This window comes from Lissotriton vulgaris, chromosome 3_1, assembly GCF_964263255.1.
Source record: "Lissotriton vulgaris chromosome 3_1, aLisVul1.2, whole genome shotgun sequence".
Classification (NCBI taxonomy): Eukaryota; Metazoa; Chordata; class Amphibia; order Caudata; family Salamandridae; genus Lissotriton; species Lissotriton vulgaris.
The window spans coordinates 1,076,763,280-1,076,790,176 of NC_141689.1; the positions used below are offsets into that span (position 1 = coordinate 1,076,763,280).

Below are 26,897 nucleotides of genomic sequence, written 5' to 3' on the forward strand. Positions count from 1 at the left end.
AATGATGCTAAACTGTGTATTTGCACATCTATCTATTTTTTTTAATCCTTGTGTAGAGCACCCTTGCTCCACATCCCGGATCGCCCTTCCCTTCCTTTCCCTTCCCTTCCCTTCCCTTCCCTTCCCTTCCCTTCCCTTCCCTTCCCTTCCCTTCCCTTCCCTTCCTTTCCCTTCCCTTCCCTTTCCTTTCCTTTCCTTCCCTTCCCTTCCCTTCCCTTCCCTTCCCTTCCCTTTCTCTTTCCCTTTCCCTTTCCCCCTCCCCTTCCCCTTCCCCTTCCCCTTCCCCTTCCCTCCCCTCCCCTCCCCTCCCCTTACCTCCCCTCCCTTCCTCTTCCCTCGAAAGGCACTTACTCCTTCCTTCGACTCGAGTAAATTCTCATTCTCAACACCAGTCTGACTTTAAGTGCCTTTCGCTCTGTTTGTTGTATCAAACATGGCGCAAATAAATGCACCATGTGTAACAGTGAGCTTTGCCATTTGCCAAACCAGAGTGAAAGCTTACATAACAAACCTACTGCAGAAAAGTCTGTTTAGTAATCAAACAGATTTCTGAGCAGTTGGACGGGTATAGCCCTGGGGGTATATGCCATTCCAGGGAGGCGCCTCCAAAGAAGAGTCTGAGGCAAGCGATGGCTGTCTTTATTTAAGGCGTGGGGTGCTACAGAAGCTTTAGCGAGCGGCTATCATCTTTCATCATAATAATCCCCATACAATGATGCATGTGTGGATTTGATTTATGTAACCATAGAATCTTTTCCAGGGCCTATCAGTTCTTGAATGCCCTTGTGCTCCATGGTAAGCTCACAGGCTGTGGCAAAGGGCCAAGAGGCGCCTGAACTGCTGGAACTCTGACTCTCTGGGCCAACAGGCCTTATCCATAGCATAGCAAGTGGGCTGGTAAATGGATATACTGATTGCAGCCCAATCTCCACTCCAATTAGCGTCCATTCTTTTTTTGTTTTTGGTCTAGAATAGGGAATTATTATTCCCCTTTGTAGACCGAAAACAAAAAAAGAATGGCTTCAAATCAAGGGTTCAGTTCCTCACGTTTTTATGATCCTGAGCAATTTTCAGCACACATTTTTCCTCCTGCTTTCAAAAGGAGGTAAATGTGCCTGTGAACACATTTGGGGCCACTTGCATCAAGCATCCATTGTGCGATTCCTTATTAGCGAAAAATAAAGAATCGCTAATAAGGAATAGCAAAATGGAATGCATCAAGCAATCACTACAAAAATAGCGATTCCTTAGAATTCCTTAATTTGCGACTCGCAAATTGCGAGTCGCAATTATTGAATACCTCCCCATTCATTCCTATGGGCCTAGAGGCCCATAGGAATGAATAAGAAGACAATCTCAATTTGCGAATCGCAATTAGCGATTCGTAAATTGAGATTGCGAGTTCAAGGGTGCAGGGGTGTCCAAAGGACACCCTGTTGCACCCCTGAATTTGATCTGTGCACATATGTTGCGCACACACATGCCCTTTGGGCATGTGTGTGCGCAACATGAAACTTTGAAAAATGAACAAAAGGGCATTTTTCAAAGTTTTCGCAAATTACCATGAAGTTGTACTTTGTGGTAATTTGCGTGCCCTATTAGCGAATTCGCTATTTTTGAAACGTTCATGCTTTGCATTTAAGGAATCTCAATTTGAGATTCCTTAAATGCAACCAATCGCAAATTAGCGAATTCTCTATTTGCGATTTTTGCATTTGGGATGATGCATCCAAAATGCAAAAATACCGGTCGCAAAGGGGCAGATTCTGAGAATCTGCCCCTTTGCGACAGGTTTCTAGCTTGATGCATCTGGCCCTTGGTTCTCCAGGGTGCGTTCCTGCAGTTGGTAAAGTTTGGAAGAAGGCCGGGTCGTCTGCCCCCCTAACCCCGCCATCCCCTAATATGGTTTCTGCTCTATTCAACTCAGAAAGGGACCCTTACCTGTGGAGTTGGCACCAGCCCCACCGACAGACTGGCTGGTGTTCATGGAGGTCTAGCCGGCGACAAATATAAATTCACAAAATGGCCGAAAGTGTCCGCTGGCAGCCTGCCAGTAGTTGCTGCTCGAAGATTAGGCCTGCTCACTCACCATATCTTTCCTGTATTCTTAGGCATCCCCACTGTGTTTGTTTGGGGGGGTTTATCCACCAGCTTTAAGTCAACATGTATGTGAATACATGAATGGTGGGTGTAGCCAAGATTGTTGGCATTCTCTCTTTGGTGCATCTTTCATTATTAAAGGATTAGCTCCAGAGTACAGTTAATCCGGCCTCGAGTTCAGAGCTGAAAGCTCCGCTACGCTCCAGGCGCCCCTGCTCTTACTGTACACATGCCAGCTACTGGCAACGACTTGTAGAGTGTGGCCTTTGCTCCAGCTTTGAAAAGGAACCTTGTTCAGTCCTGTCCCCATTCATTACATAAGCCTCCTATCAGGTAACTATGAAAACACAAACAGTGGCATGTTTCACGTGAACGAGGGACACGCCTAGGTGGTGGAATGGCTGGCTCATCTCCCTGAAAGGTTATCACTTGAGTAGAGGCCTCAACAAGACCATGGGTGGGCCAGCTACAAACTGAAGGAAGAAAGGAAACATCCACCAGGATTTAATAATTCAATGTAAATTCAATTAATTTTCGCTATAAAAAAAATGACAACAAAAAGCACCTGGTTCCCAGTGACTACATCCTTCTTCCCACATAAAACAGCTATGAAGTGGATCAAAAAGATGGCGCTTCAAATCTCATTCGTTCTTGGCATCTGGAATAGGGAACTTTGGGCCAGATGTGCGAAGCATTTTACTGGGCGCATGGCCCATCTGGCTCGTTTGTGTCTGGTAAATTGCATTTTCCTATGTACCAACCCTATTTTGCGAGTCAGTAACCTATTACTTACTTGTAAAATAGGGTTTGCGAGTTGGTATTAGGAAGGGGAGTGCCATGGGCATCCCTATCTAATAATGAGTCGCAGGGGGAAGTACAATTGTTTTGCGACCGCAATCCGGTCGCAAAACAATTGCAGTTTACCAGTTGAAAGACCCCTTCCCATTTGTGAATGGTAGCAAAAATCCACATGCCACCGGCGACTACTGTATGCAGCGTTTAGAACGCAAGCATTACCACGGAATACCTTTACAACGTGGGCGTAACAACGAAAGTTGTTACCACGCATTGCACTGGGGGGCGCTCAAGGATAGTAAATGATTTAATTTACTATCCCAACACCTTCCCTATTATCCACGGGGACTGGTGTTGGAATAGTAAATTAAAATAATCAATTTTGCGCCCCCCAGCGCAATGCGTGGTAACAACTTTCGTTGTTACGAACGCGTTGTAAAGGTACGCGTTGTCAATGTATGCGTTCTAACCTCATACATCCACGACTACCCATAAAAAATCAGACAGAAACATTTCATTTTTCTTTTTTGAAAAGCATCCCATTTTCCTTTAAGGAAAACGGACTGCATTAAAAAAATTAAGTTGCTTTATTTGAAAGCAAACAGTCATGGTGGTCTGCTGTCCCCAGTAGGCCACCATCCCTGTGTTACTGCACATTACCAATGGGGCGCAAATTGCAAACTGCCTCATGGAAATTGATGAGGCAGGTCAATTACGACCCCAATGCGAATCGCTAATGTGTCTGAGACATATTAGTACATTTCATTTTGCGAGTCTCTAATTGTGAGGTGCAAAAAATCGCAATTAGAGATTCACAAAATGAAATGGTCGTACATTTGGCGCTTGATTCCTCCAGTAATACGCATTACGTCTTGATTTCCCACTATTTGAGAGCAACTTGCCTAATTAATTTGCTCTACAGCATGGATGTCAATTCACGGAAATGCCAGGGCTAGTGGAAGTGACATCACACGGCCTTTGACTTCTACTTTCACTCACACACATACACCCAAATTCACACATATACACTCTCTCACACATAAAAACACAGTCCCCCACAAGCATGCAAACATCATACATTTAAAACCATTTTTTACTTACCTCAGCTGCCATGGAAGGGCATATTCCAGATTATTGTGCTCTATTTTGTATTACAGTATTAGCAAATAATATATTTAATGCATTCACTACTAGTGTAATAAAAAATTGAGAGTAAATAAAGAGAGTGGAGCCCCCGCTGACCTTGTGTTCCTGGCACAGAATGTGCCACCTCTGAGGCCTGGGTCACAAACGCAGTGATAGGGGGAGCAAAGGACAAGTCAGGGGTCGCAGCTGCGACCCCTAAATGGCGTCCATACACCACAGTATGCAGGGTGTAAATAGATCTTGATCGGGATTCTTTGAGTTTTTCTTGAGAGTTTGTTAGTCTTTCTTCCATCCCACATTCCTTGAGGTTTCATTTGCTAGTTTAACTTCCTTTTATGATATTTTACAGTGATCTGTCATCTCTGGATCTTGTACACACACTCTATAAACCTGCTAATAAATAAATAATAAAAATGACTGCTCCTAGCACATTGTATAATATTGCTTGGATTAATCGAAAATATGCTCTGTTGTTTAAAAGTAAATTTGGAACATACATTAAATAGATAAAGATAGTGCGTAAGAAGATACAAAGAGGAGTTTGCTGTATAAATACTAAACTACAAATAACAATATATACCTACTAAAATAACATACCCCAAAACAGCTCGAGAAAAATAGAGGCTACATTGAAAAGTAAACCAAAGGATAACCACACATGTATTACGGCGTATTACAAAAAGACAGGGAGAAGGAAAGGGGCCAGATATTCTACACTGGTTGAAAAATGAAAACAAGTCATTCAGGAAGACAATATTTAATTTGTCAGTAAAGACTCACTTATAGTGGCAGTTCCTGGCAGTGAGCGGATCCAGCTCAAAAAGTAAATCAAAGTTATGTTTTTTCACTGAGTAATGGCAGCCTTCCAAACGACAATGAAAGATTTCAGCAATTTCAGCTAGTTTCTGTATAGGTACAGCTACTTCACCATCTCCAGCAGTATTCGTTTTTATTCCTTGTCATTCCCCATTACTGAATAGTTCATTGACACACTGAAGCAACTCATCCTAGCTTTGCCATTGGTTCAAGGGCAAGTGATACTGGGTGATCCTATGAAGTTTGCACAGGGGTTGGGGCTCTGCCCGGACTACCACAGAAAAGCAGTAGGGTCAGTTCACTATGCTGCCCCAGCACAACCCGAAGGTCCCTGTTAAATAAATGAAAAATGATGGCGCACATCACTCAATGTCTACTTATGTGGAAGCGATACAAAAGGGGATGATGGACGGAGCATTTGAGCAAATCAAACACTCACCCTCAGTCAACTGATCTGGGTTTAATCCATCACCATTCTTTAGCTCACTCAGCCACCCCATATCAGACATGGCCACATGCAAATCCGTCTTACCCTGTGCCTCATGGGAACAGTCCAGCCCGAACTGCCAAAGCAATTTGTGGAATTATGTGAAAGCGCTGCTTCTCACTCACCCGGGGAGGTGAACCTATGGTCTACTCACTGCTATCCATTAGTCTGGGATAGGAATAAAGGGGACAAGGAAGTCATGCAAAGGACATCCTTGATGGCCTATCCTCGGGATTTAGAGCGCTCGTCGCCAGGAATGAAAAGTTTCTGCTAATAGTGAGACTCAGTCCTGGCTCCGGTGTTAGTGAAGCAACCAAGGAGTAAGCAGAATTCATTTCAGTAGGTGGTCCTGTCCATCCATCTCAGCCTGTCCTTTTCCAACAGGAATATTCAAATACAGTTAGTAGAAATAGAAGGAACTTCAACTGCACCCTCTTAGACCTTTTACTAAAAAGGAGTTGGACATTTTGAGGCCGATCCGCAAAGCCATGAGAGAGTACATAAACGAGTACCCATGTAGTATGGCTTCCCTGCTATTACATGCCAGTATGACTCGTCCGTTAGTGTATAACTGGCTGCAGGCCTGTGACCATCATATATATGTAAGGGAAGTAGTACTACAGAGTACTTTTCCAAACACTTTTTTTGATTTTGTATTATGTAGCACAAACTCGTACCCGAAGGTATCGGAGCAGTTTTCATGAGCACCAGTTGCATTACAAATGGACACATTCATGTTGTTGTCGAGACACCTTAGGGTATTTGTTGCGCAATACAAATTACGTAAACATAAACATAAACATAGGCACCGGGAGATTAATTGATTTGCCAAGAATCACAGGATGTTGGGCGCCCCTGCAGAGACTCGAACCTGGTTCCCTTGCTTCGAAATCGACCGCTATAGCCTTTAGGTCACATCCTTGCATGACTTTACACATCACCGAGTCTCTATTAGTACAAGTACAAACAGGACATAGTCCTTTCAATTAGTTCTAAGTGTATATGAACGTTCCCTGAATATTCCTATTTTAAGTATTTTGGCGCCACTTCAAAAAGACATCTCAGAATATCTTGACTTTTAGCGGCTGATTCACAAAGGTAGGTGAGATTACATAAGGGTACTCCTGTAGTACTCCTTACTAAACACTTATTACCTTTCAGCATCGGCCGACAACATCCAAGATGGGTCAAAAATTAAAATATATGTGTCATATTCAGATACAGTTAGGACAAATAGAAAAGAGTGCTTCTTCTTTACAGTTTTACTCCTAGGGTATTGAACGTTCAAGGCTGATTCGTGGAGAAGTGTGGCTCAGTGGTTAGAGGCGGCAGACCCGGAAGCTGAGATCGGCCGTGGACCAGGGTTCGATTCCCCGCCTCGGCGGGTCTTGGGCTCAAAAATTCCACGGACTCGACAATTCTCTAGCTCCGGTGCCTACTTGACTCACGGGGTCACACTCTGCGACTCTGGGCAATAGCTTGCTTAATCTCCACTACGGCCCCTCGCTGCGGGATGCCTGGCTTTCACCTTGTGAATACCCTGCCGGAGTTATCTCACAGGGGAATACCAGGACGGGTTCCCTAAGCAAGCGCTTAGATACCGGGTTGGTGATTTGCGCTATATAAATACATGTACATTTACATTCCCAAAAGCATCTAAGAGTACCTAAAGGGATAAAGTGTATTCCTGTCATACTGTGTCCCTTACTACTAAATGTGTTTAGAAATTTCCCCATTGAGTATCAAACCTCCAGCCCACATCCAGACCTTTGGCTCCGGACTGTGGCCCTGATGTCAAACCATAATTTATATTACAGCATTTAGACTATATAATTGTTAAGGCATTGGAGTTGCCCAACTCCAGAAAGCTTATGAGCAGTTTGTCCATTTTAATGACCCTCGTCCTGAAGCAATCATTTTTTAGGTCTTGCCTCTGACAACTCATGCATTGCATGTGCTCTCGCTTGCGGGAGATACTGTACACAGCATGGGATTTAAAGCCTGCCCACTGCTTACCATTAATTGGCTTTATTATCACTATTATTTGCTACCTTCTAATTGGCCAGCACGTACTGGCTTCACTTCCTCTTCTTGCGGGTAGAACATGGACCAAGTACTGATTGCTTTACCTTGATTAGGGTCCATCTGCTCCTGGTGCTATCACGGAGCAGGGGCGGTTTGGCAATGCGGGCATTCGGGCATGGGCCGAAGGGCCGGTGTCTCCGTGCCCTCTGTGGGCCGTTTTTTTTCTCCCCTTTCCAAGCCACACAGTGAAGCTGCATTCACATCTCTGTCTCTGTCTCCGTGCTCACTGTGGACTTGGAAAGGGGAGAAAAAAAAACGGCCCACAGAGGGCACAGAGACAGAGACAGAGAAATGAATACAGCTTCACTGTGCGGCAGTAGCGATTATCCGCGGTGGCCTCTCCTTGACACCCTGCCCTGCCAAGCAGTCATGCTGATGGTGGGCTGGCGAGGGGTGATTGTATACAAGAATCGGCCTCCCAGGGGGGCAGGTGTTGCTCAGGCCTTTGAGCTATTTTCACCTCGGGCCCCCCTGGGGCTCACACAGCCCAGAAACAGTGTTTGTGCTAACACCTCGCCCACAGCCCTTCACATTCATGGCATAGTGGGCGAGGAAGAATGGGTCTTGCTGTGGGGGCCAGGTGATGTTTGTAACTTGCACCATCTTCACCTCAGCCTCCCCCTGGCTAACGTGGATGACCCAGCAGCTGTGTATTGTTCTCCCCGGCCAGGACATTGCCCTGAGGCCTGGAGGGCTGGGGAGGGCTGAGTAATTTACTAATTGCAGGGGCCTTACTGCTGTTCATGTGCTCCTGAGCTGAAGGTCTGGGGAGGGCGGAGTAGGTTAGTAATGGCAGGGGCTTCCTGCTAATTAGGTGCTCCTTCGCGAATAATTTTGTGACAGAAAGGGGCCTTGCTGTTTTTTTAGTTGCTCAGCATGTAGGCCATTGTCACCTTGGCCCTGTGTCCTGTGCAAGAAGAGTATCCTCTCACTTTCATTCCTTGCCTGTGCCAAACATCTTAAGGATTTGGGGGGCCCTGGGCCAAACGTATTTTTGGGCCCCTGTTCGGAACAGATTTGAATTTATAATCCAATTTCTGCTCTTTGATGCTCTCTTTCAGCTGGTCACTGGACAGAGCACTACCATACTTGTCCAAATTCTTATTGTATTTACATCTAATATTCAAGGACATTGACGTGTGTTTTCAATATTACAACACAGTAGCAGCTCACTAAAATTACTGAACATAATCTCAATGACATCCTCCCTTTTCTCATATATGATGGCCTGTTTGATCTCAAAGACATTTTTTTATGGATGTTGCATGAAACATAAACACATTTTTCTGCAAAATCTCTGTGATAGGTTCTAACTCATCGCCTGTATTAAAAATAAATTTGAAAAAATGGTATTTAAAACAATTTGTTTAAGGAGTATGCATGGTCATTAGGGCAAGATTCTCTGCAGAACAGTGCTGGCTCTATCAGGGGGCTTCATGAAAGGCTGGGGCCCTGGGCCAGAGCCCACATTGCCCATGCCTTAAAATGTCTCTGGCCTGTGCATAGGCATATGTGGCCTGACGCCAGAGTTGCAGAGATCGGGATTCAAGTTTGAGTCCCAGCGTCTGCTCAACAATCTGTGATTCTGGGCAGATCACTTCATCGCCCAGGCCCTTAATAAAAAATCGGATCATGTGTACTGTAATTGGTACTCATAAATAGAACTGTGTTTTTTGTATACGGACATCACCTGCTGGTTGTGAAATACATTTATGACTACATTGTACAGATACATTTTCCAGCATTCTTTACACCCCAGACTGCCTTTTCCGCGTTTGTGAATTCTTACTTTTGTTATTACGTGTTATATTCCCAGAGATTCCAGTCTTACCCTTTCTCCTTCACTTTGTGCTAGATTTCTGATTCATGTGATGATTAGAGTCTAGGACATAGCTGGTTGGGAAAGAGTATCTAACAGCATTGTGCAGGGCGTTAAGACTGCAAGTAAGTATTCATGTATCTGAACTGCAGTGCTCCTAGTCTTTACCAATGTTACCTGCTCTGTAAGCTTTAAAAGGCTTAATTTAGTAAATATTTCTCTACAAATTAGACCTCAAAGAGTGACCAAATGGTGTTCCATGAAAGGGCACTCCCCTTGATTGTGGGCTACGCCCCTTAATTTTGGGCCATGCCCCTTGAATGTGGGCCACTTTTTTCGTCAGTGCCAGGGCCAAATTGTGATCCCAATCCAACCCTGTCACGGAGGTACTATTTTTCATTTTTTATTATCTTTCCCTGTTGTTCTTGTCCATGGTACATTTTTCCCTCCCACACCCCATGTAGCTTCTTCCCCTCCCCTGTTGTCTGTGTTGCTTCTTCCCCTCCCATCCCCAGTGCCATGTTGCTTCTTCCCCTCCCACACACACGCCCACTTGTCTGTGAAACCTGTTCTGTCTCCTACCACCCCACTGTATGTGTTGCATCTTCACTCTACCACCCCATGTTTCTTCTTCCCCTCAAACACCCCACCTTCCTGTTGTTTGTATTACTTTTCCCCACCTGCTATAAGAAAAAAAAACTGCTATGGTGTCATAGCTCTTTTTTGTCTTGTTGCCCTTTTTCTCGCCCCCTCCCTCTTGTTGTCAAAGTTGCCCATTCCTTCCCACCTTCTCTCCTCTGGTCCGTGTTGCCCACCTCCAGCCACCATAAGAAAAAATAGAGCTAATACGCAGCCAGCACTGACAGCGTTGTAGCACTTTTTAAATTAGTTTTTAGCCATACTGCACACTACGCACTGCCTTTCCCATTGCTTGTCCCTCTTTGCTTTCAAACCCTGGATAGGTAACTCTGTCTTTCAGCATACTATCAACAGAGGTGAGTAATACAAATGACTAAATGCTTTCCAATGAGTTGATTCATTTTTTTCTTTGAAATGTTCTTGCAAAATAACTCTGTAACAGAGTACTTTCCGCAAAGGGACTGTGGGTGTCCTTGCAGAATCTATAAAATATTGAAAGAAAATGTGTCTTTTGATGGGGAGTGTATATATATGTGGCTTAAATAGTACAAACCTACCTAAAAACAATCACTTTAAAAACCAAGAGGAGTTTAAAGTGATGGGACGGTGCTACAATGGGATTAAGGACATAGTAGGGGGGTGATACTAAGCAATTACGTCAGTAAATAATAGAGTACTAACTTTGTCCCAGTGTTTAATTTGCAAAAAAGAAAAAGTGCCAGGTCTCTCCTCAGGATGCCACTGCAGCTTGTACCACACTTTGTCCCTGCCACGCTGCCAATGATAGTAACAACACAAATACGAACCATCATTTTCCTACAAGTCTAAAAAATCAGTCAATTCCAGGCCCCCAGAGGTATACGAATGGCTTGGATGGCAGGTCATTTTTAATGTACATTGCATTAATAACCAACTGTTGTTGTGATCATCTCTAAATTAGCCAGACAGTGCCACCTTGTGGCAGACTGCCACAAGCACTGGTGTTGACAATTAAGTGGTGGTGCCCAGCACCGGAAACCATGTGCTCAAATTAAGCACCGCTTTGGCCACCAAAAGGTGGATGAGTGAGATTAAATTACCTGAGATGAGGAGACGCGGGAGATGAAGGGTGATTCTCTTGCAGGTGTTCAGTTGCTGTAGAACTAGTATATGCTAGCTAGTCTACCTGAGAATTGGGAGCTGTAAATGGCAGGGAAAAACATGTGTTTTTTGATAATGCAGTTCACTGCGTGCCCAAGCTTCTCCTTAATGAAGTTATATTTCTCTGATACTTCCACAGGTCATAAAATGTCGGGCAGCAATTTGCTGGGGGCCTCACCAACCCCTGAAGGTAGAGGAGATCGAAGTGGCGCCGCCCAAGGCTAATGAAATCCGCATTAAGGTACCAACTCTATTAAACTACAATTTCCATGTATTTTGTTTTGAAAAAAATGATGGCGGCATATTATGAACTTGATTCATGTCACAGACTTTCTTCGCTTTTGGAACAGTTAATTCTGAAGTCCAGAAACCGGTTCAAAGTGCAGAGAATCTGATGCATGCGCAGTACTTGTTAACGTGAATTAGGGCCTCATTTATGAGGCCCCTTGCGCCATCGGAACGTCAGTTTTTGTGACGTTCCGTGGCGCAGAAGCCTGCATAATATTTATCAGGCAGTACTAAGTCACTTATTTTGGCTTAATGCTGCCTGATAAATATCAGTCTCTTTAATGCAGTGTTTTGCGTTAAAGGAGCGTGCAATGGGTGTTGCTGGGGGCGTTCCCAGCAACATCCATGGCCTTTTGACACTGCCCCATATTTACGAGAAATCGTAAATCTGAGGCAGTGCCACAGGGGAGGCGTAAGGGAGGCGCAACGGGGAGAAATGTCTTTATTTCTCCTGCAGCACGCATAGAAAGAGGAAAAGCCTCTTGTGATTATTTTTGTACAGAAAGGTTTCCCTTCCTGTACAAAAATAATCATTCCCGCAACCTAGGCACCCTTGAACCATTGTGCACAGATGCCTGTGTTTGCGGCCCATTTTGCACCGGCGCTGGGGAAAAGGACAGGAATGGGCCGTAGCTTATAGATACAGCTCATTCCTGCCCTTTTCCTTTGCCGTAGGGAAGCGCAGCAGGAAGGCCTGCTGCGCTTCCCTACGGCAAAACCTCATAAATGAGGCCCTTACTTTCCAGATGTTAGTGACAGTTTCTCTGCAAGACTGGATTACTGCACCAATTCCAAATGCAACCTAAAGAATTGCAAAACCATCACTAAAGTGTTTCTTGGATTGCCACCATTTTCTGTGATGCCGACCATGACTCAGCTAGTTTCCTAACTCACAGAAATCACTGACTCAGCATATGAAAAATAGCAGTTCACACATTAGCAGTACAAGAATCACGACTGCTTATGTAGTAAAATATTAGTAACTAGATACCTTCATGAGAATTGACGATTAGGTACAAATGATCTTGAAGGAAATTCAACTAGTTATTGCCTGGAACGAGGTAGTCTTTGAAGGAGCAAGCTGAACCCGTATTTTTAATGTCTCTCCAATGCTGATATTCTATGGAGATCTTTTCAGACCCACTGTCACTTTTACCAATGTGAGATCAGAAGGGCAGTAAGATCGTCCTGTACGAGGAGCAGCTCCAGATCCAGGGATAGGATATGCAGGGCTGTTAGATGCCCTATGTGAGGATCATTGGTAATTTCAAGAGACTGGATATGCAGGGTTGTCAGGTCGTCCCTTAGCATGTACTTTGGTAATTTCAAGAGATTGGATATGCAGGGCTGTCAGGTCGTCCCATAGCATGTGCATTGGTCATTTCAAGAGACTAGATATGCAGGGTTGTTAGGTCGTCCCAAAGGATGCGCATTGGTAATTTCAAGATTGGATATGCAGGGCTTTTAGGTCGTCCCATAGGATGCGCTTTGGTAATTTTAAGATATTGGATATGCAGGGCTGTCAGGTCGTCCCATAGGATACGCTTTGGTAATTTCAAGAGACTGGATATGCAGGGTTGTTAGGTCTTCCCATAGGATATGCTTTGGTAATTTCAAGAGACTGGATATGCAGGGCTGTTAGGTCATCCCATAGGATACGCTTTGGTAATTTCAAGAGACTGGATATGCAGGGTTGTTAGGTCTTCCCATAGGATATGCTTTGGTAATTTCAAGAGTCTGGATATGCAGGGCTGTTAGGTCATCCCATAGGATGCACTTTGGTAATTTCAAGATATTGGATATGCAGGGCTGTTAGGCCGTCCCTTAAGACAAGCTTTGGTAATTTCAAGAGACTTGATATGCAGGGTTATTAGGTCGTCCCACAGGATGCTTATTGGTAATTTCAAGATTGGATATGTAGGGCTTTTAGGTCGTCCCATAGGATGCGCTTTGGTAATTTTAAGAGATCGGATATGCAGGGTTGTTAAGTCGTCCCATAGGATGCGCTTTGGTAATTTCAAGATATTGGATATGCAGGGCTGTTAGGTCGTCCCATAGGATACGCTTTGGTAATTTCAAGAGACTGGATATGCAGGGTTGTTAGGTCTTCCCATAGGATATGCTTTGGTAATTTCAAGAGACTGGATATGCAGGGCTGTTAGGTCATCCCATAGGATACGCTTTGGTAATTTCAAGAGACTGGATATGCAGGGTTGTTAGGTCTTCCCATAGGATATGCTTTGGTAATTTCAAGATTGGATATGCAGGGCTTTTAGGTCGTCCCATAGGACACGCTTTGGTAATTTCAAGAGACTGGATATGCAGGGTTGTTAGGTCTTCCCATAGGATATGCTTTGGTAATTTCAAGAGACTGGATATGCAGGGCTGTTAGGTCATCCCATAGGATACGCTTTAGTAATTTCAAGAGACTGGATATGCAGGGTTGTTAGGTCTTCCCATAGGATATGCTTTGGTAATTTCAAGAGTCTGGATATGCAGGGCTGTTAGGTCATCCCATAGGATGCACTTTGGTAATTTCAAGATATTGGATATGCAGGGCTGTTAGGTCGTCCCTTAAGACAAGCTTTGGTAATTTCAAGAGACTTGATATGCAGGGTTATTAGGTCGTCCCACAGGATGCTTATTGGTAATTTCAAGATTGGATATGTAGGGCTTTTAGGTCGTCCCATAGGATGCGCTTTGGTAATTTTAAGAGCTCGGATATGCAGGGTTGTTAAGTCGTCCCATAGGATGCGCTTTGGTAATTTCAAGATATTGGATATGCAGGGCTGTTAGGTCGTCCCATAGGATACGCTTTGGTAATTTCAAGAGACTGGATATGCAGGGTTGTTAGGTCTTCCCATAGGATATGCTTTGGTAATTTCAAGAGACTGGACATGCAGGGCTGTTAGGTCATCCCATAGGATGCACTTTGGTAATTTCAAGATATTGGATATGCAGGGCTGTTAGGTCGTCCCTTAAGACAAGCTTTGGTAATTTCAAGAGACTTGATATGCAGGGTTATTAGGTCGTCCCACAGGATGCTTATTGGTAATTTCAAGATTGGATATGCAGGGCTTTTAGGTCGTCCCATAGGATGCGCTTTGGTAATTGTAAGAGATTGGATATGCAGGGTTGTTAGGTCGTCCCATAGGATGCGCTTTGGTAATTTCAAGATATTGGATATGCAGGGCTGTTAGGTCGTCTCATAGGATACGCTTTGGTAATTTCAAGAGACTGGATATGCAGGGTTGTTAGGTCATCCCATAGGATGCACTTTGGTAATTTCAAGATATTGGATATGCAGGGCTGTTAGGTCGTCCCATAGGATACGCTTTGGTAATTTCAAGAGACTAGATATGCAGGTTTGTTAGGTCGTCCCACAGGATGCTCATTGGTAGTTTCAAGATTGGATATGCAGGGCTTTTAGGTCGTCCCATAGGATGCGCTTTGGTAATTTTAAGAGATTGGATATGCAGGGTTGTTAGGGCGTCCCATAGGATACCCTTTGATAATTTCAAGAGACTGGATATGCAGGGTTGTTAGGTCATCCCATAGGATGCACTTTGGTAATTTCAAGATATTGGATATGCAGGGCTGTTAGGTCGTCCCATAGAATACGCTTTGGTAATTTCAAGAGACTAGATATGCAGGTTTGTTAGGTCGTCCCATAGGATACGCTTTGGTAATTTCAAGAGTCTGGATATGCAGGGTTGTTAGGTCGTCCCATAGGATGCGCTTTGGTAATTTCAAGATATTGGATATGCAGGGCTGTTAGGTCGTCCTATAGGATGCGCTTTCGGTAACTTCAACAGATTGGAAATGTAGGGCTGTTAGTTCGCCCAATAGGATGCGCTTTGGTCATTTCAAGAGATTGGATATGCAGGGCTGTTAGGTCATCCCATAGGATGCGCATTGGTAATTTCAAGAGATTGAATATGCAGGGCTGTTAGCTTGTACCATAGGATGCGCATTGGTAATTTCAAGAGATTGGATATGCAGGGCTGTTAGGTCGTCCCATAGGATGCGCTTTACTAATTTCAAGAGATTGGATATTGTGAGAAAGTGGCTCTATATATACTGGAGCAGAATAAGGTACAGTGTGCATAGAGACCACAAACCCGAGAGGTATAACAGAGGTTAAAGCCAGGTGTGACCTTACTCTCTAAAGTGGTAGCTTGGTCGAGCAGTAAGGCAATACCAGAGGACAGTGTAAAGCATTTGTTGTACACACTCAGTCAGCAAAATGTTTCACACACTCAAAGACTGAACTCCAGGCTAATTGTTTTTATATCAAAAGATATAGTTATTTTATTTCTAGAACAAACAGGCATCAACAATATACTGCTCTCAATATGAGAGGCCTCAGATGAGTACTTTGCAGAAAGGCAATAAACTTTGGAAAGACAATAGGTACAGGGGTTGCAGTAGGCAACCCAATTCTACACACAATTTAGCATTGAGCTCAATGGGTTTCCTTATATAGGCACAGGTGATTACTTTGTAGATTACTTTGGTAATCCCAGGACTGGCTCCTAGGTTCAGTCCTGGGTTCTAAGCTGAAACTGGTTTAGCAAAAACGTTTTAGGTATTGTAGAAACCATTTTAGCAAAAACGTTTTAGGAATTGTAGTGATTTTTCAGGAATAAAAAGCTATTTTAAAAGTTCACACTTTGAAACTTTTCAACAGAAATCTGGCAATGTTATCCAATGGGAGGAAATTCAGGTTGCAGGTAAAGTACAATCTCGTTACTTTTGTAATCCAGTACTGGTCTCCAGGGGCCAGCACTGGGGCCTCAACTCAAAACAGGTAAGTAATTATGTTTCAGTATTTCATATGATTTTTAAATAATATTTCTAGTTTTTAAAAGTAGACACTTTGAAGAAATTTCATAGAAAAGCAGACAATGGATTCCGATGGAGAAAATACAAGTTACTAGTAAACCCGCTAGGGATTACTTTTGCGTTTCAGCACTGGGCTACAAGGTACAGTACTGGCTCCTCTCCTGATCACAGGTGAGTATTTCGGAATTTGGATGATTTTATAGGAATATTTCAAGTTTTCAAAAGTAGACACTTAGAAGATTTTTCGAGTCAAACCAGTCAATGTTATTCAATGGCAGGTATGTGAGTTACCGGTTTCCTGGTGAGTCCTCGACTAGTGAAGTTATGGTTCTGGGCATAGACTCAGGGGTCCCCCAGGGTCAAGTAGGTACAGTTGGTTTACCCTCAGCGGCACAGGGGCGGCCGGAAGCAGAGGTAGTTAGGCCCAATGTTATCCAAAAGGGGACGGGGGGCCTCCGGTTGGTGGCTGCTGGCTAGAAGGCCACGCGGCTGTGGGAGCTGGTCTCTTGGTCACTTGCTCAGGGCAAACGGGGAAGCAGGATAGGACAAAGGTGACAAAGCCAGCTGTGCTCGGGCGGCTGGGTGCAGGGTGCTTTTGAGCTGTTGGGAGCTCAATGTTATCCAATGGAAAGGTCAAAACGGAACAAAGGCTGCAGGCTCGCGGGTGGAGACTCTCCAGGGGCGACCAGCACGTCGAGAGGTAAGTTGGGATCTTGGAGCACAGGTAGGTACCCCAAATGGAGGCACAGGGGGCTATAGGGCGCCGGGTGCAGGGTTGTCTTTGGGTGTTAGAAAAGCTTACCCTCAGCGGTCGCGGTTGGGGGGCCCTGGTTCTGAGTCTGCAGGCGTCGTCTGGTTCATTGAGGAGAGTCTTTGGACACTGGACTTCGGATCCCAGTCGCCGGTGGGACGTCCTTGTGGTCTTGGATCACTCGGGCACGGGCCGGCTTGGCGGGTGCAGAGTGGGCTGGTCCGGAGCTTCCTGGCTGGCACCAGGGGGGTTGTTGCAGCAGAGCCTCTGCTGATGGGAGTCCCAGTCTTTAAGAGCATCAAGGCAGGCAGGTCCTCGGGGTGTCCCAAGGTTGCTGTCTGCAGGAGTCAACGGGATTTAGGCAGGAGCAGGTTCCAGGATCGACAGGCCGGTTGGGCTGGGGCCAAGTCAGTTGTTGTTGTCCTGTTGTTAGCAGCTGCGCTGAGGGTCTTCTTCTTCTTCTTGATCTTCTTTCTTCTTGTGGTATCGGGATCTGAGGAAGGAAGGTTCAGGGCGCCCCATAAATACTGAATTTTGGAGGAGTTACAGGTAGGGCAAGGGCAGGGACCCATAGGTCCCTGTCCTGGTGTGGGTACACCCCCTAGCCTGCTCCTCTCCTGTGGGAGGGGGGCAGGAGCATAGCTGTGATTGGGCAGGGCTCCCCATTTTCAAGATGGCCAGAGCCCGGGGTCGTGCTTCACCTCGTATCACCCACCTGAGGGGTGGGGTTGGCATAGGCTGGCACACCCCTTCCTGACGTAGTTTTGACCCCCAGAGTGGAGGTCAGAACTGGTGGGGGCCAGTTGCTGGGTACAGCAAATGGTCTGGAGAAGCTCACAGAGGTGGTATGACTTTGAAGCTTCCCCCTGCCTATCCTGGGGGAGGAGACCTAGCACCTCACCCAGGATGTGCATTGATGCAGGCACAGGAGAGCGGGAGGCTCTCCACCAGGGGTCCAGCACCATGTCTGCTGTGTGGCAACCTCTGCAGCCACTCAGCCCAGATGTGGATTGTAGGTTAGGTTTTCAGGGGGCATCTCTAATATGCCCTTTGGTGCATTTTACATTAAATCCCACACTGGTATCAGTGCGGGTTTAATGTGCTGAGAAGTTTGGTACCAAACTTGTCAGTCTTCGGTGTAGCCATTATGGTGCTGTGGAGTTTGTAATGACAACCTCCCAGCACCATATACTCTTAATGGCATCACTGCACTTACAGTGCCCAGGAATAGCCCTGGGTACTGTAGGGGCACAGGGCTCATGCACCTCTGGCATAGGGTACCCAGCTAGAGGGGTGACTGAAGTATGCCAGGGCATTGTGTGGGTGTCAGGGTACAGGGCCCCTGAGGGTGGCACAATAAGTGCTGCAGTCCTCAGGGGTCTACTCTGGTCACCATGCCCTGGGCCCCTAGGGTGCCATTTATTAAGGGCTGATAGATGGCCAGAGATGCCAATTGGGTTTTAGTTTCAACAGTTTTAGGGAAGGAACACAGGCCCTGGGTACCTGGTTGGCAAGAACTCAGGGCACACTCAGTCAAAGCACATCAGCAGTTCAGAAAAAAGTGGGGGAATACCAAGGTAAGAAAGATGGCACTTTCTCACACCCCCCCCCCCCCCCCCCCCACACAAAATGAAAGGTCTTGAGACTAACCTTGTCCTCGAGAGTCTTCATTGTCTAAGTGGAAGAACCTGGAAAGTCCATCTGCATAGGCATGGGCAGTCCCTGGTCGGTGTTCCACTTCAAAGTCCATACCCTGTAGGGAGATGGACCATCTCAATAGTTTTGGATTTTCCCCTTTCATCTGCATTAGCCTTCTGAGAGATCTGTGGTCACTTTGAACCAGGAAGTGAGTTCCAAACAAGTAGGGTCTCATCTTCTTCAGGGACCAAACCACAGCAAAGGCCTCCCTCTCAAAGGCACTCCAACGCTGCTCTCTGGGGAGTAGCCTCCTGCTTATAAAAGCAACAGGTTGGTCTTGGCCTTCCTCATTGATCTGGCAGGGAACTGCTCCTGTCCCCAGCTCTTAGCCATCAGTCTGCACTATGAACTGCTTGGAGTAGTCTGGTGCTTTTAGAATGGGTGCTGAGCACATTGCTTCTTTCACTGTGTCAAAACCCTTTTGGCAGCTAACAGTCCAGTTTACTTTCTTGGGCATTTTATTGGATGTGAGTTCTGTGAGGGGAGCCACAATGGTCCCATATCCCTTCACATACTTCCTGTAGTATCCAGGCAAGCCAAGGAATGCCCTGACTTGGGTCTGGGTGGTTGGAGCTGTCCAGTCCATGATGCTCTTGATCTTGGGCTGTAAGGGTTGGACCTGGCCTCCACCAACAAGGTGGCCCAAGTACACCATAGTGCCCTGCCCTATCTGGCATTTGGATGCCTTGATAGTCAGTCCTGCAGATTGCAGGGCTTGTAGAACCTTCCCAAGGTGGATCAGGTGATCCTGCCAGGTGGAGCTAAAGACAGCAATATCATCAATATAAGCTGCACTAAAGGACTCTAATCCAGTCAGGACTTGGTTCACCAACCTCTGGAAGGTGGCAGGGGCATTCTTTTACCCAAAAGGCATTACAGTGAACTGATAGTGCCCATCAGGGGTGGAGAATGCTGTCTTTTCTTTGGCTCCATGGGCCATGGCAATCTGCCAGTACCCTGCAGTGAAGTCAAAGGTGCTGAGGAATTTGGCTGCCGCTAGCTTGTCTATCAACTCATCTGCTCTTGGAATGGGGTGAGTATCTGTCTTCGTGACAGAGTTGAGCCCTCTGTAGTCCACACAGAACCTCATCTCTCTCGTTCTACCCTGTTGATGAGGTTTGGGGACCAGAACCACTGGGCTAGCCCAGGGGCTCTCAGAGGGTTCAATCACCCCTAACTCCAGCATCTTGCTGACTTCAGCTTTGATGCTTTCCTTGACTTGTTCTGATTGTCGATAGATTTTGTCTTTGACAGGGTTACTGTCACCAGTGTCCACATCATGGGTACACCAGCTGGTCAGACCAGGGGTCAAGGAAAATATGCTAGCAAACTATTGCAAGACTTGCTTGCAGCCAGTCTGCTGTTGGGGAGAAAGGGTGTCTGAAAATACCACCCCATCCACTGACCCATCCTTTGGACTGGAAAAGAGATCAGGCTGAGGTTCACTCTCTGCTTCCTGTTCCTCATCAGTCACCATCAGCATGGTGAGGTCAGCCCTGTCATTGTAGAGTTCCAGGCGGTTCACATGGATAACCCTTTTGGGTGTCCTGCTGGTGCCTAGGTCCACTAAGTAAGTGACCTCACCTTTTTCTCCAGGATAGGGTAAGGGCCACTCCATCTGTCTTGGAGAGCCCTTGGTGCCACTGGCTCCAAGACCCACACCTGTTGCCCAGGTTGAAATTCAACCATGGCAGCTTTTTGGTCAGACCAGTGCTTCTGCAGCTCTTGGCTGGCCTCAAGATTCTTGGATGCCTTGTCCATGTACTCAGCCATTCTGGACCTTAGGCCAAGCACATAGTCCACAATGTTCTGCCTGGGTTCTTGGAGAGGCCTCTCCCAACCCTCTTTCACCAGACAAAATGGTCCCCTTACAGGATGACCAAACAGAAGTTTGAAAGGGTGAAACCCCCATTTCCTTCTGTGGCACTTCCCTATAAGCGAAAAGCAGGCATGGCAATAGGACATCCCATCTCCTTTTGAGTTTTTCAGGGAGCCTCATGATCATACCTTTCAATGTCTTGTTGAAGCTCTCCACAAGACCATTGGTTTGTGGGTGGTATGGGGTAGTAAACTTGTATTGCACCCCACACTCCTTCCACGTGTGTTTCAGGTAAGCAGGCATGAAGTTGGTACCTCTGTCTGAAACCACCTCCTTAGGAAACCCTACCCTGGTGAAGACACCCAGGAGGGCCTTGGCTACTGCAGGAGCTGTAGTAACCCTAATGGGAATTGCTTCAGGGTACCTAGTAGCATTAGCCACTACTACTAGAATGAATTTGTTCCCTGAGGCTGTGGGAGGCTCAAGTGGACCCACAATGTCCACACCTACCCTTTCAAAGGGTACCCCACCACTGGCAGTGGTATCTGGGGGGGCCTTTGGTTTGCCACCTGTCTTGCCACTGGCCTGACAGGTAATACAGAAGCTCACAAACTCCTTCACCTTTTGGTTCATCTGGGGCCAGTAGAAGTGGCTAACTAGCCTTTCCCAAGTTTTGGTTTGCCCCAGGTGTTCAGCTAGGGGATGTCATGAGCTAAAGTTAGTTACCTCTGTGGCACTACCACCCTCCTGGTAGCTCCAAGTTTGGGGTTTATTGCCTCAGCATACAGTAATCCCTCTTCCCAATAAGCTCTGTGGGTACCACTGACATTTCCTTTTGCTTCTGCAGCAGCTTGCTGCCTCAGGCTTTCAAGAGTGGGGCAGTCTCGCTGACCCTGGCACAGCTCTAACTAGTGGGTCCCCTGGGCCCAGGAGTCCAATACTTCTATTTATCACTCCCCATCATCCACAATCTAAAAACGAATGAACGTTTTTTTCTACTAATTTTCCGTATTTGTTTTATTTAGAATACTTTAGTATAGCACCGACCTAACAACAACGGCAATGGAGCAGTTCACATAGGACTGTATGAATGACATACAAGAACATTAAAAGACTTTCAGAACAAATATATATTCAAGCCATTCCAGAAAGACAGGCAGTGGATGTTTAGTGTTAAATTATCTGGAAGGTAGATCTATTGTATCTGACACTTTATTAATATGAATTATTTATGTGATGTAAGTCCCGAAAAATGTATTAACAAGATTTATCAATGTGACAATCCACCATCATAAATACATTCAAGAAGACATCATGGTTCAATTTGGAACAAGAAGCAAATGTTTATTGACCTCAGTTCTTGCAAAACAGCTGACATGTGTTTTGCTCTGGCAGATCAATATATTACGTTGAACTGGACTACTGGAACACAACCAGTGCCCCATTATAAATTCAGAAATCAATCAAACTTAAATGGGCAGCAAAACCTGTGGAATAGTGTCAGCCTCCTTAGAAAGATTTGGGGGCATATTTGCAAGAACCTCATTAAAATTATCGCCATTTTAGTGGCAGGAAACTGCCGCTAATACAGCGATAATGTGCTTGCTCATATGCGCTATAGAATTCCAATAGAAGCCCAGGTAAGATGTTCTGCACATCTAACTTGGGCTTCTATTGGAATTATATAACGCATATTAGCAAGCAAATTATCGCCATTTTATCGGCAGTTTCCGGCCGCTAAAACGGCGATGATTTTGATGAAGTTTTTGCTAATACACCCCATGGACCTTAGTCTCAGAAAATACTTAGCTCATCCCTCTAACCTTTAACAAGTTATATGTAACTTATTTTCTGCTTTTTCTCCCCCTAGATCATCTCTACCGCCATCTGCCATACAGACACCCTTCCAATGGAGGGCATGCTGACCAACTACAATTACCCATCGATTCTTGGCCATGAGGGAGCTGGCATTGTGGAGAGCGTTGGGCCTGGTGTGACTTCCATTCACCCAGGTAAGGGGCCTCAAACTGTGCTGTTCTACCACAATGAGTCAAGTTGCCGACTGCACTCTTGCATCATAATCTGCTGCTATCCAATATACATGTATATTTAATAGCCAATAAAGCATGGATTTTCTTATTTAACATGGCAGCAGTAGGGTCCATAAATCGCTCAACTAATTTCAAACAAAATGTATTATTAGATGTTTTACTAGTGGATCGCCTCTGAGGCTATGTCGGGTATAGCCAATATTGATCAGGATTTGGCATAAAACAAATGCCACCACTTACCCCATGAGTTCGGTATAGCACACGGGAAAGCAACACAAAAGTTATGACACATTAAGAAAAATCGTGAAATGGTTATAGTCATACACTGGCTATCAAACACAGACACAACTACCAGGGCTGTGGCGTCGAGGGGGTAGGGTTGTCATGTGAGTATCTAGAGCGTTTATTTTTTCCCACCTTTCACAAATCTTTGATATCTGGTTCTAGTAGAGCAAGAAACAGAAAAGGGAAGAATTAGCGCCACCATACTAACTGCACCTTTAGGTGATAATAAAGAGTTAATGATATGATACTTTTATGTTCAGTTAATTAAAACTTACAATATAACACAATTTAATCTCTGAATAACACATCATCAATAAATAGTATTTTAAAAACCATCTTCAAACTGTTGAAAACCCTCAGGATTCTTTCCATAAGCTTAAAAGTAAGAGCTAATTAGGAGGACACTGATCCACAGTTTTTACAATTCATAAACCTTATTGCTCTTACTTAGTGCAATTACACCTAGAATATACTACTAATAATATTAGTGGTTAAAACAACAATTTGTTCAAAAATGGTCGGAAAAGTACAACGCTCCTTTGATAAAATCTTTTCTCATCCTAAAACTAAATTATAATTGCAGTGAAAAAAACCCATCTTGTTTAACAAGTTCAATATCAGTAAAATGAATTGTTCAGAATAAAACTAACACAATGTAGGTAGACATCATACACACTGGGCGTAGCCCGGTCAGTGACCGTTACAGCTCACACTTTGCAAGTTTAGACTCAGCAATGGACATATATTTAAAAAAAATCCAGAGCATATCAAATCTTCCCCTTAAAGACAGGCTATATTTGCTCACCAACATGTTAGTATAATATTCTGATTAAAAAACTGCCTTAAGAATCTTTTACGCTCTTCCATTAGGGCTGGGCAGCAGCAAACAATGTGACAAATGTCTTCCCTATAATAATTACAAAGACGAAATTAAGTCTTTTTAGACAATCGCAACTAAGTCAGGGAATTAAACAAATTTGCAAGTTTCCAAGCCGGAAGATCAGAAGCTTTTTGGATTTCATCTATTTAACTCTCCTAAATGTCTGAAATTTTAAGGAGCCATATGAACCGATAACCATCCACGTATGGGCTCTTCTAGCTAACACTTCTCTATCCTTTAAAGATAAAGGGGCATATTAACAAGGAGCTGCGATAATTATCACAAAGCGCGCTTAGCGCTGTTTTAAATATCGCCGGTTATCGCTGCATTTCATCGCCGAGATATCGCGTTATTATTAACGCTTATCTCCAAGGCGATAAATAATGCAGCGATGGCGGCGAAATGTGGGATTATTGCTGGAAATCCAGCGATAACACTGTAGCGATAAGAAATTCATTGTTGATACGCCATGGTGGTCGTAGCCTGACAATCCACCACCCTTTATACATATAGCTAAGTCTGAAATTTAGCAGACGTTAGCTTACGACGATAACCGCGGTTAGTGCAGCTTTTTATATCGCTACGGGTGTCAGGGTCCGGCTTGTAAATACCGCGATGTGCGGTTAGCGACTTTTTCACCGTTGTTTTCTGAGGGAACGCCTTCTTTGCATTTCATTACAGATCCGATGTCAGGAGTTAGTGAAACGGCGGCTCACACAAGGAAACACGCGCTGATGCCTATCAGCGTGTACTTGCTAATACTGAGGTAATTCAATGGCCGCTTTTCGGCCGAAAACAGCCGTTAGAGCAGCAATGTTGGCCTTGATAATATGCCCCCTTATCTTTTTGCAATGTCCATTAATAGTCACTCAGTCATCAAATCAGCTTTATTCGGCAAATTGAAGCCATAAAAGTACAACATAAAACATCTATAAGCAAAAGACATCGCATAAGCATCATTTAAATCCCTAAAAATTTGTATCTTGATATATTTAAAATTCATTAAAACATCATACAAAAGGTAATAAAAACCAACCACAATTATGACTATTAGGTAACTTTGGATGATGACCAACATAAACATACTATCAGTCTTGTTCAGAATGTTTAATTCGGCTTTATCCTATTCCTGTATCTAATTGCACCAAATAAAAAACTGGCTACCCCCAAGCAGATTACTGGTGAGCTTAACATTTGCAAGTAGATCAGAGCTGGCCTTACTTGCACAAAGTTTTGATCCCTGGCCAGCGGGAGGATGTACTTTCTATGTAGGTGTTCATAATGGGAGCAAAATAACATAATATGTAGAGTGTCTTGCTCTGAGAAGTTGTCACAAGTGCACCTATTTGGTGAGTTTGATTTAAAATAACCTTTCAGAAAGGCCAGTAGCCAGAGTAACATATTTAAATGGAATCTTGTTAAGACAAAGAGATGAAAAGCTTTGTTTATGTAGGTCAAATATGGTTGCATCTGCTGTCCCAGGCTCAGTGTGACATACTTTCTCACCGAGGGCTTAATTATTTCCTTTTCCTCCCTCAAGCTTTGACATCTATCTAAAAATTTCAGCTTAACAGCTCTAACAGCGGACTTAGTCAAAGGTATAGGGGACGCAAACAATTCAGGGCAACCTAACTTCTCCATTTGATCTTTCATATATTTAAGCCATGGAATGTTTAGTGCCTTATCCAGAGCCAAGCAATCCTGAATTATTAATTGACTTAAGTTTGGGGTTGTTTGAGCCCAAATTCTCATCCAAAGGAGAAGTGTGGCAACTGCAATCAAGTCCGAAATGTCCATTAATAACTCTATTAAATGTAGTTTGAGAAAGGGATACGGTCCAGAGTTCCTCTGCTTTAACAGTGGATAGGGCCTGGATAACATTTCCATGTGCTGCAATATTTGTAGGGTCACTTATTGCCTACCAGACAGCTGTACTAATTGTAGATCTTGTATCATTTTTTAATTTGTAACAACATTTCAAATACACTACAAGGCCACTTATCCTCTGTCTCCTGAGGCCAAACTCTAAACAGATTTGGGCTGGTGAAGTCTGCTGAGGTAAGTTAAACAGGAGACAATAAATTGCTACCATGACGTTGTTTATAATTTTGTCAGCTTTTCCTCTCAATATCTCAACACCATATGTTAAAGAAGGGGCATGTTTAGCTGCCATTACTTGCATGAGTGGCTACAAAGACAGAGCTTTTAAAGAATTACGGAGGGAGGTAAACACAACAACTAATGAACAATTTCTTCTTAAAATTGCAGCACGCTGATTCTTGAATGAGCCTCTGGAGTCAACAATCACCCCCAAATATCTATACTCCGATACTGATTCCAGGGCTGCCCCTTCTATATAAAATGTTGAAAGTGAAGCTCTTCCTCCTAAAACTAGCATTGTTTTGGTTTTATTAAGATTCACTTTTCACCTGTGATCAGCAGCATACTGCATGGTTGTATTGATTAAGGGCTGAAGCCCCACCTTTGTATAACTAATCAATATGATGTAATCAGCGTACAACATATGAGAGACATTAAAACCAGCCACTGTCAGTGAATGTGAATTCATACTGTTTAAAGAGACTTTTGAACCGTTGCCCAGGCTAACTCTTGCCCAAGTATCTGTTTAAAATAGTTGGATCACTCTAAGGAGGAGAGGAGAAATTCCCAAATTCTTCAACTTTGACCATAAGATATTTCTCCACACTGCATTGAATGCTGACTAAAAATCTAAATAACACAAGTGGAGCTTTGCAGAGCGATACCTTGCTTGTTCGATTATCAAAGCCAGCATCTGTATGTAAGTGAGTGTATCAATTCCCTTAATAAAGCATGTCTGATGTTTCGGCACCAGGGAGTTGGACTCCACCCAGCCCGTTAATTCCGTTTGTAGACATTTTGCAAAAAACGTTGCCTCTCCGGCCATTAATGCAATCAACTTGTAATTAGAAGGTTGGGAGGAGTGTCCGGTTTTATGAATTGGGGCCAATATTGATCCCCTCCATCTATCTGAAATATCTTGGCTATGGAGAATGTAGTCAAATAGACTAACCCTTTAATCTGCCCAAAATAGTGGATTCTGCTTATAAAGTGACTGTGGTAGAGCGTTAGGGCCCGTCTCGACTGCACTTGCAGATAATTTTTTCCACTTCATCTGATGAAATCACTTTAAGAGAATCTTCCCCTTCCCACTTTTGGATACCAGCTTTTGGAGGATCTTTAGTTATGACCACACCCCATAAACTTCCTCTAA

General features: G+C 44.4%; 1 protein-coding gene across 1 annotated transcript in view; it reads left to right on the plus strand.

Moving 5' to 3' along the window:
* Positions 1-26,897, plus strand: part of LOC147727425 (alcohol dehydrogenase 1-like) — an 81,835-nt gene that overhangs the window by 9,384 nt on the left and 45,554 nt on the right. Inside the window, exons 2-3 of the mRNA XM_086961502.1 lie at positions 11,167-11,268; positions 22,299-22,440. Coding sequence (XP_086817628.1) covers positions 11,167-11,268; positions 22,299-22,440 — 244 coding nt within the window. The remainder of the gene's footprint in view (positions 1-11,166; positions 11,269-22,298; positions 22,441-26,897) is intronic.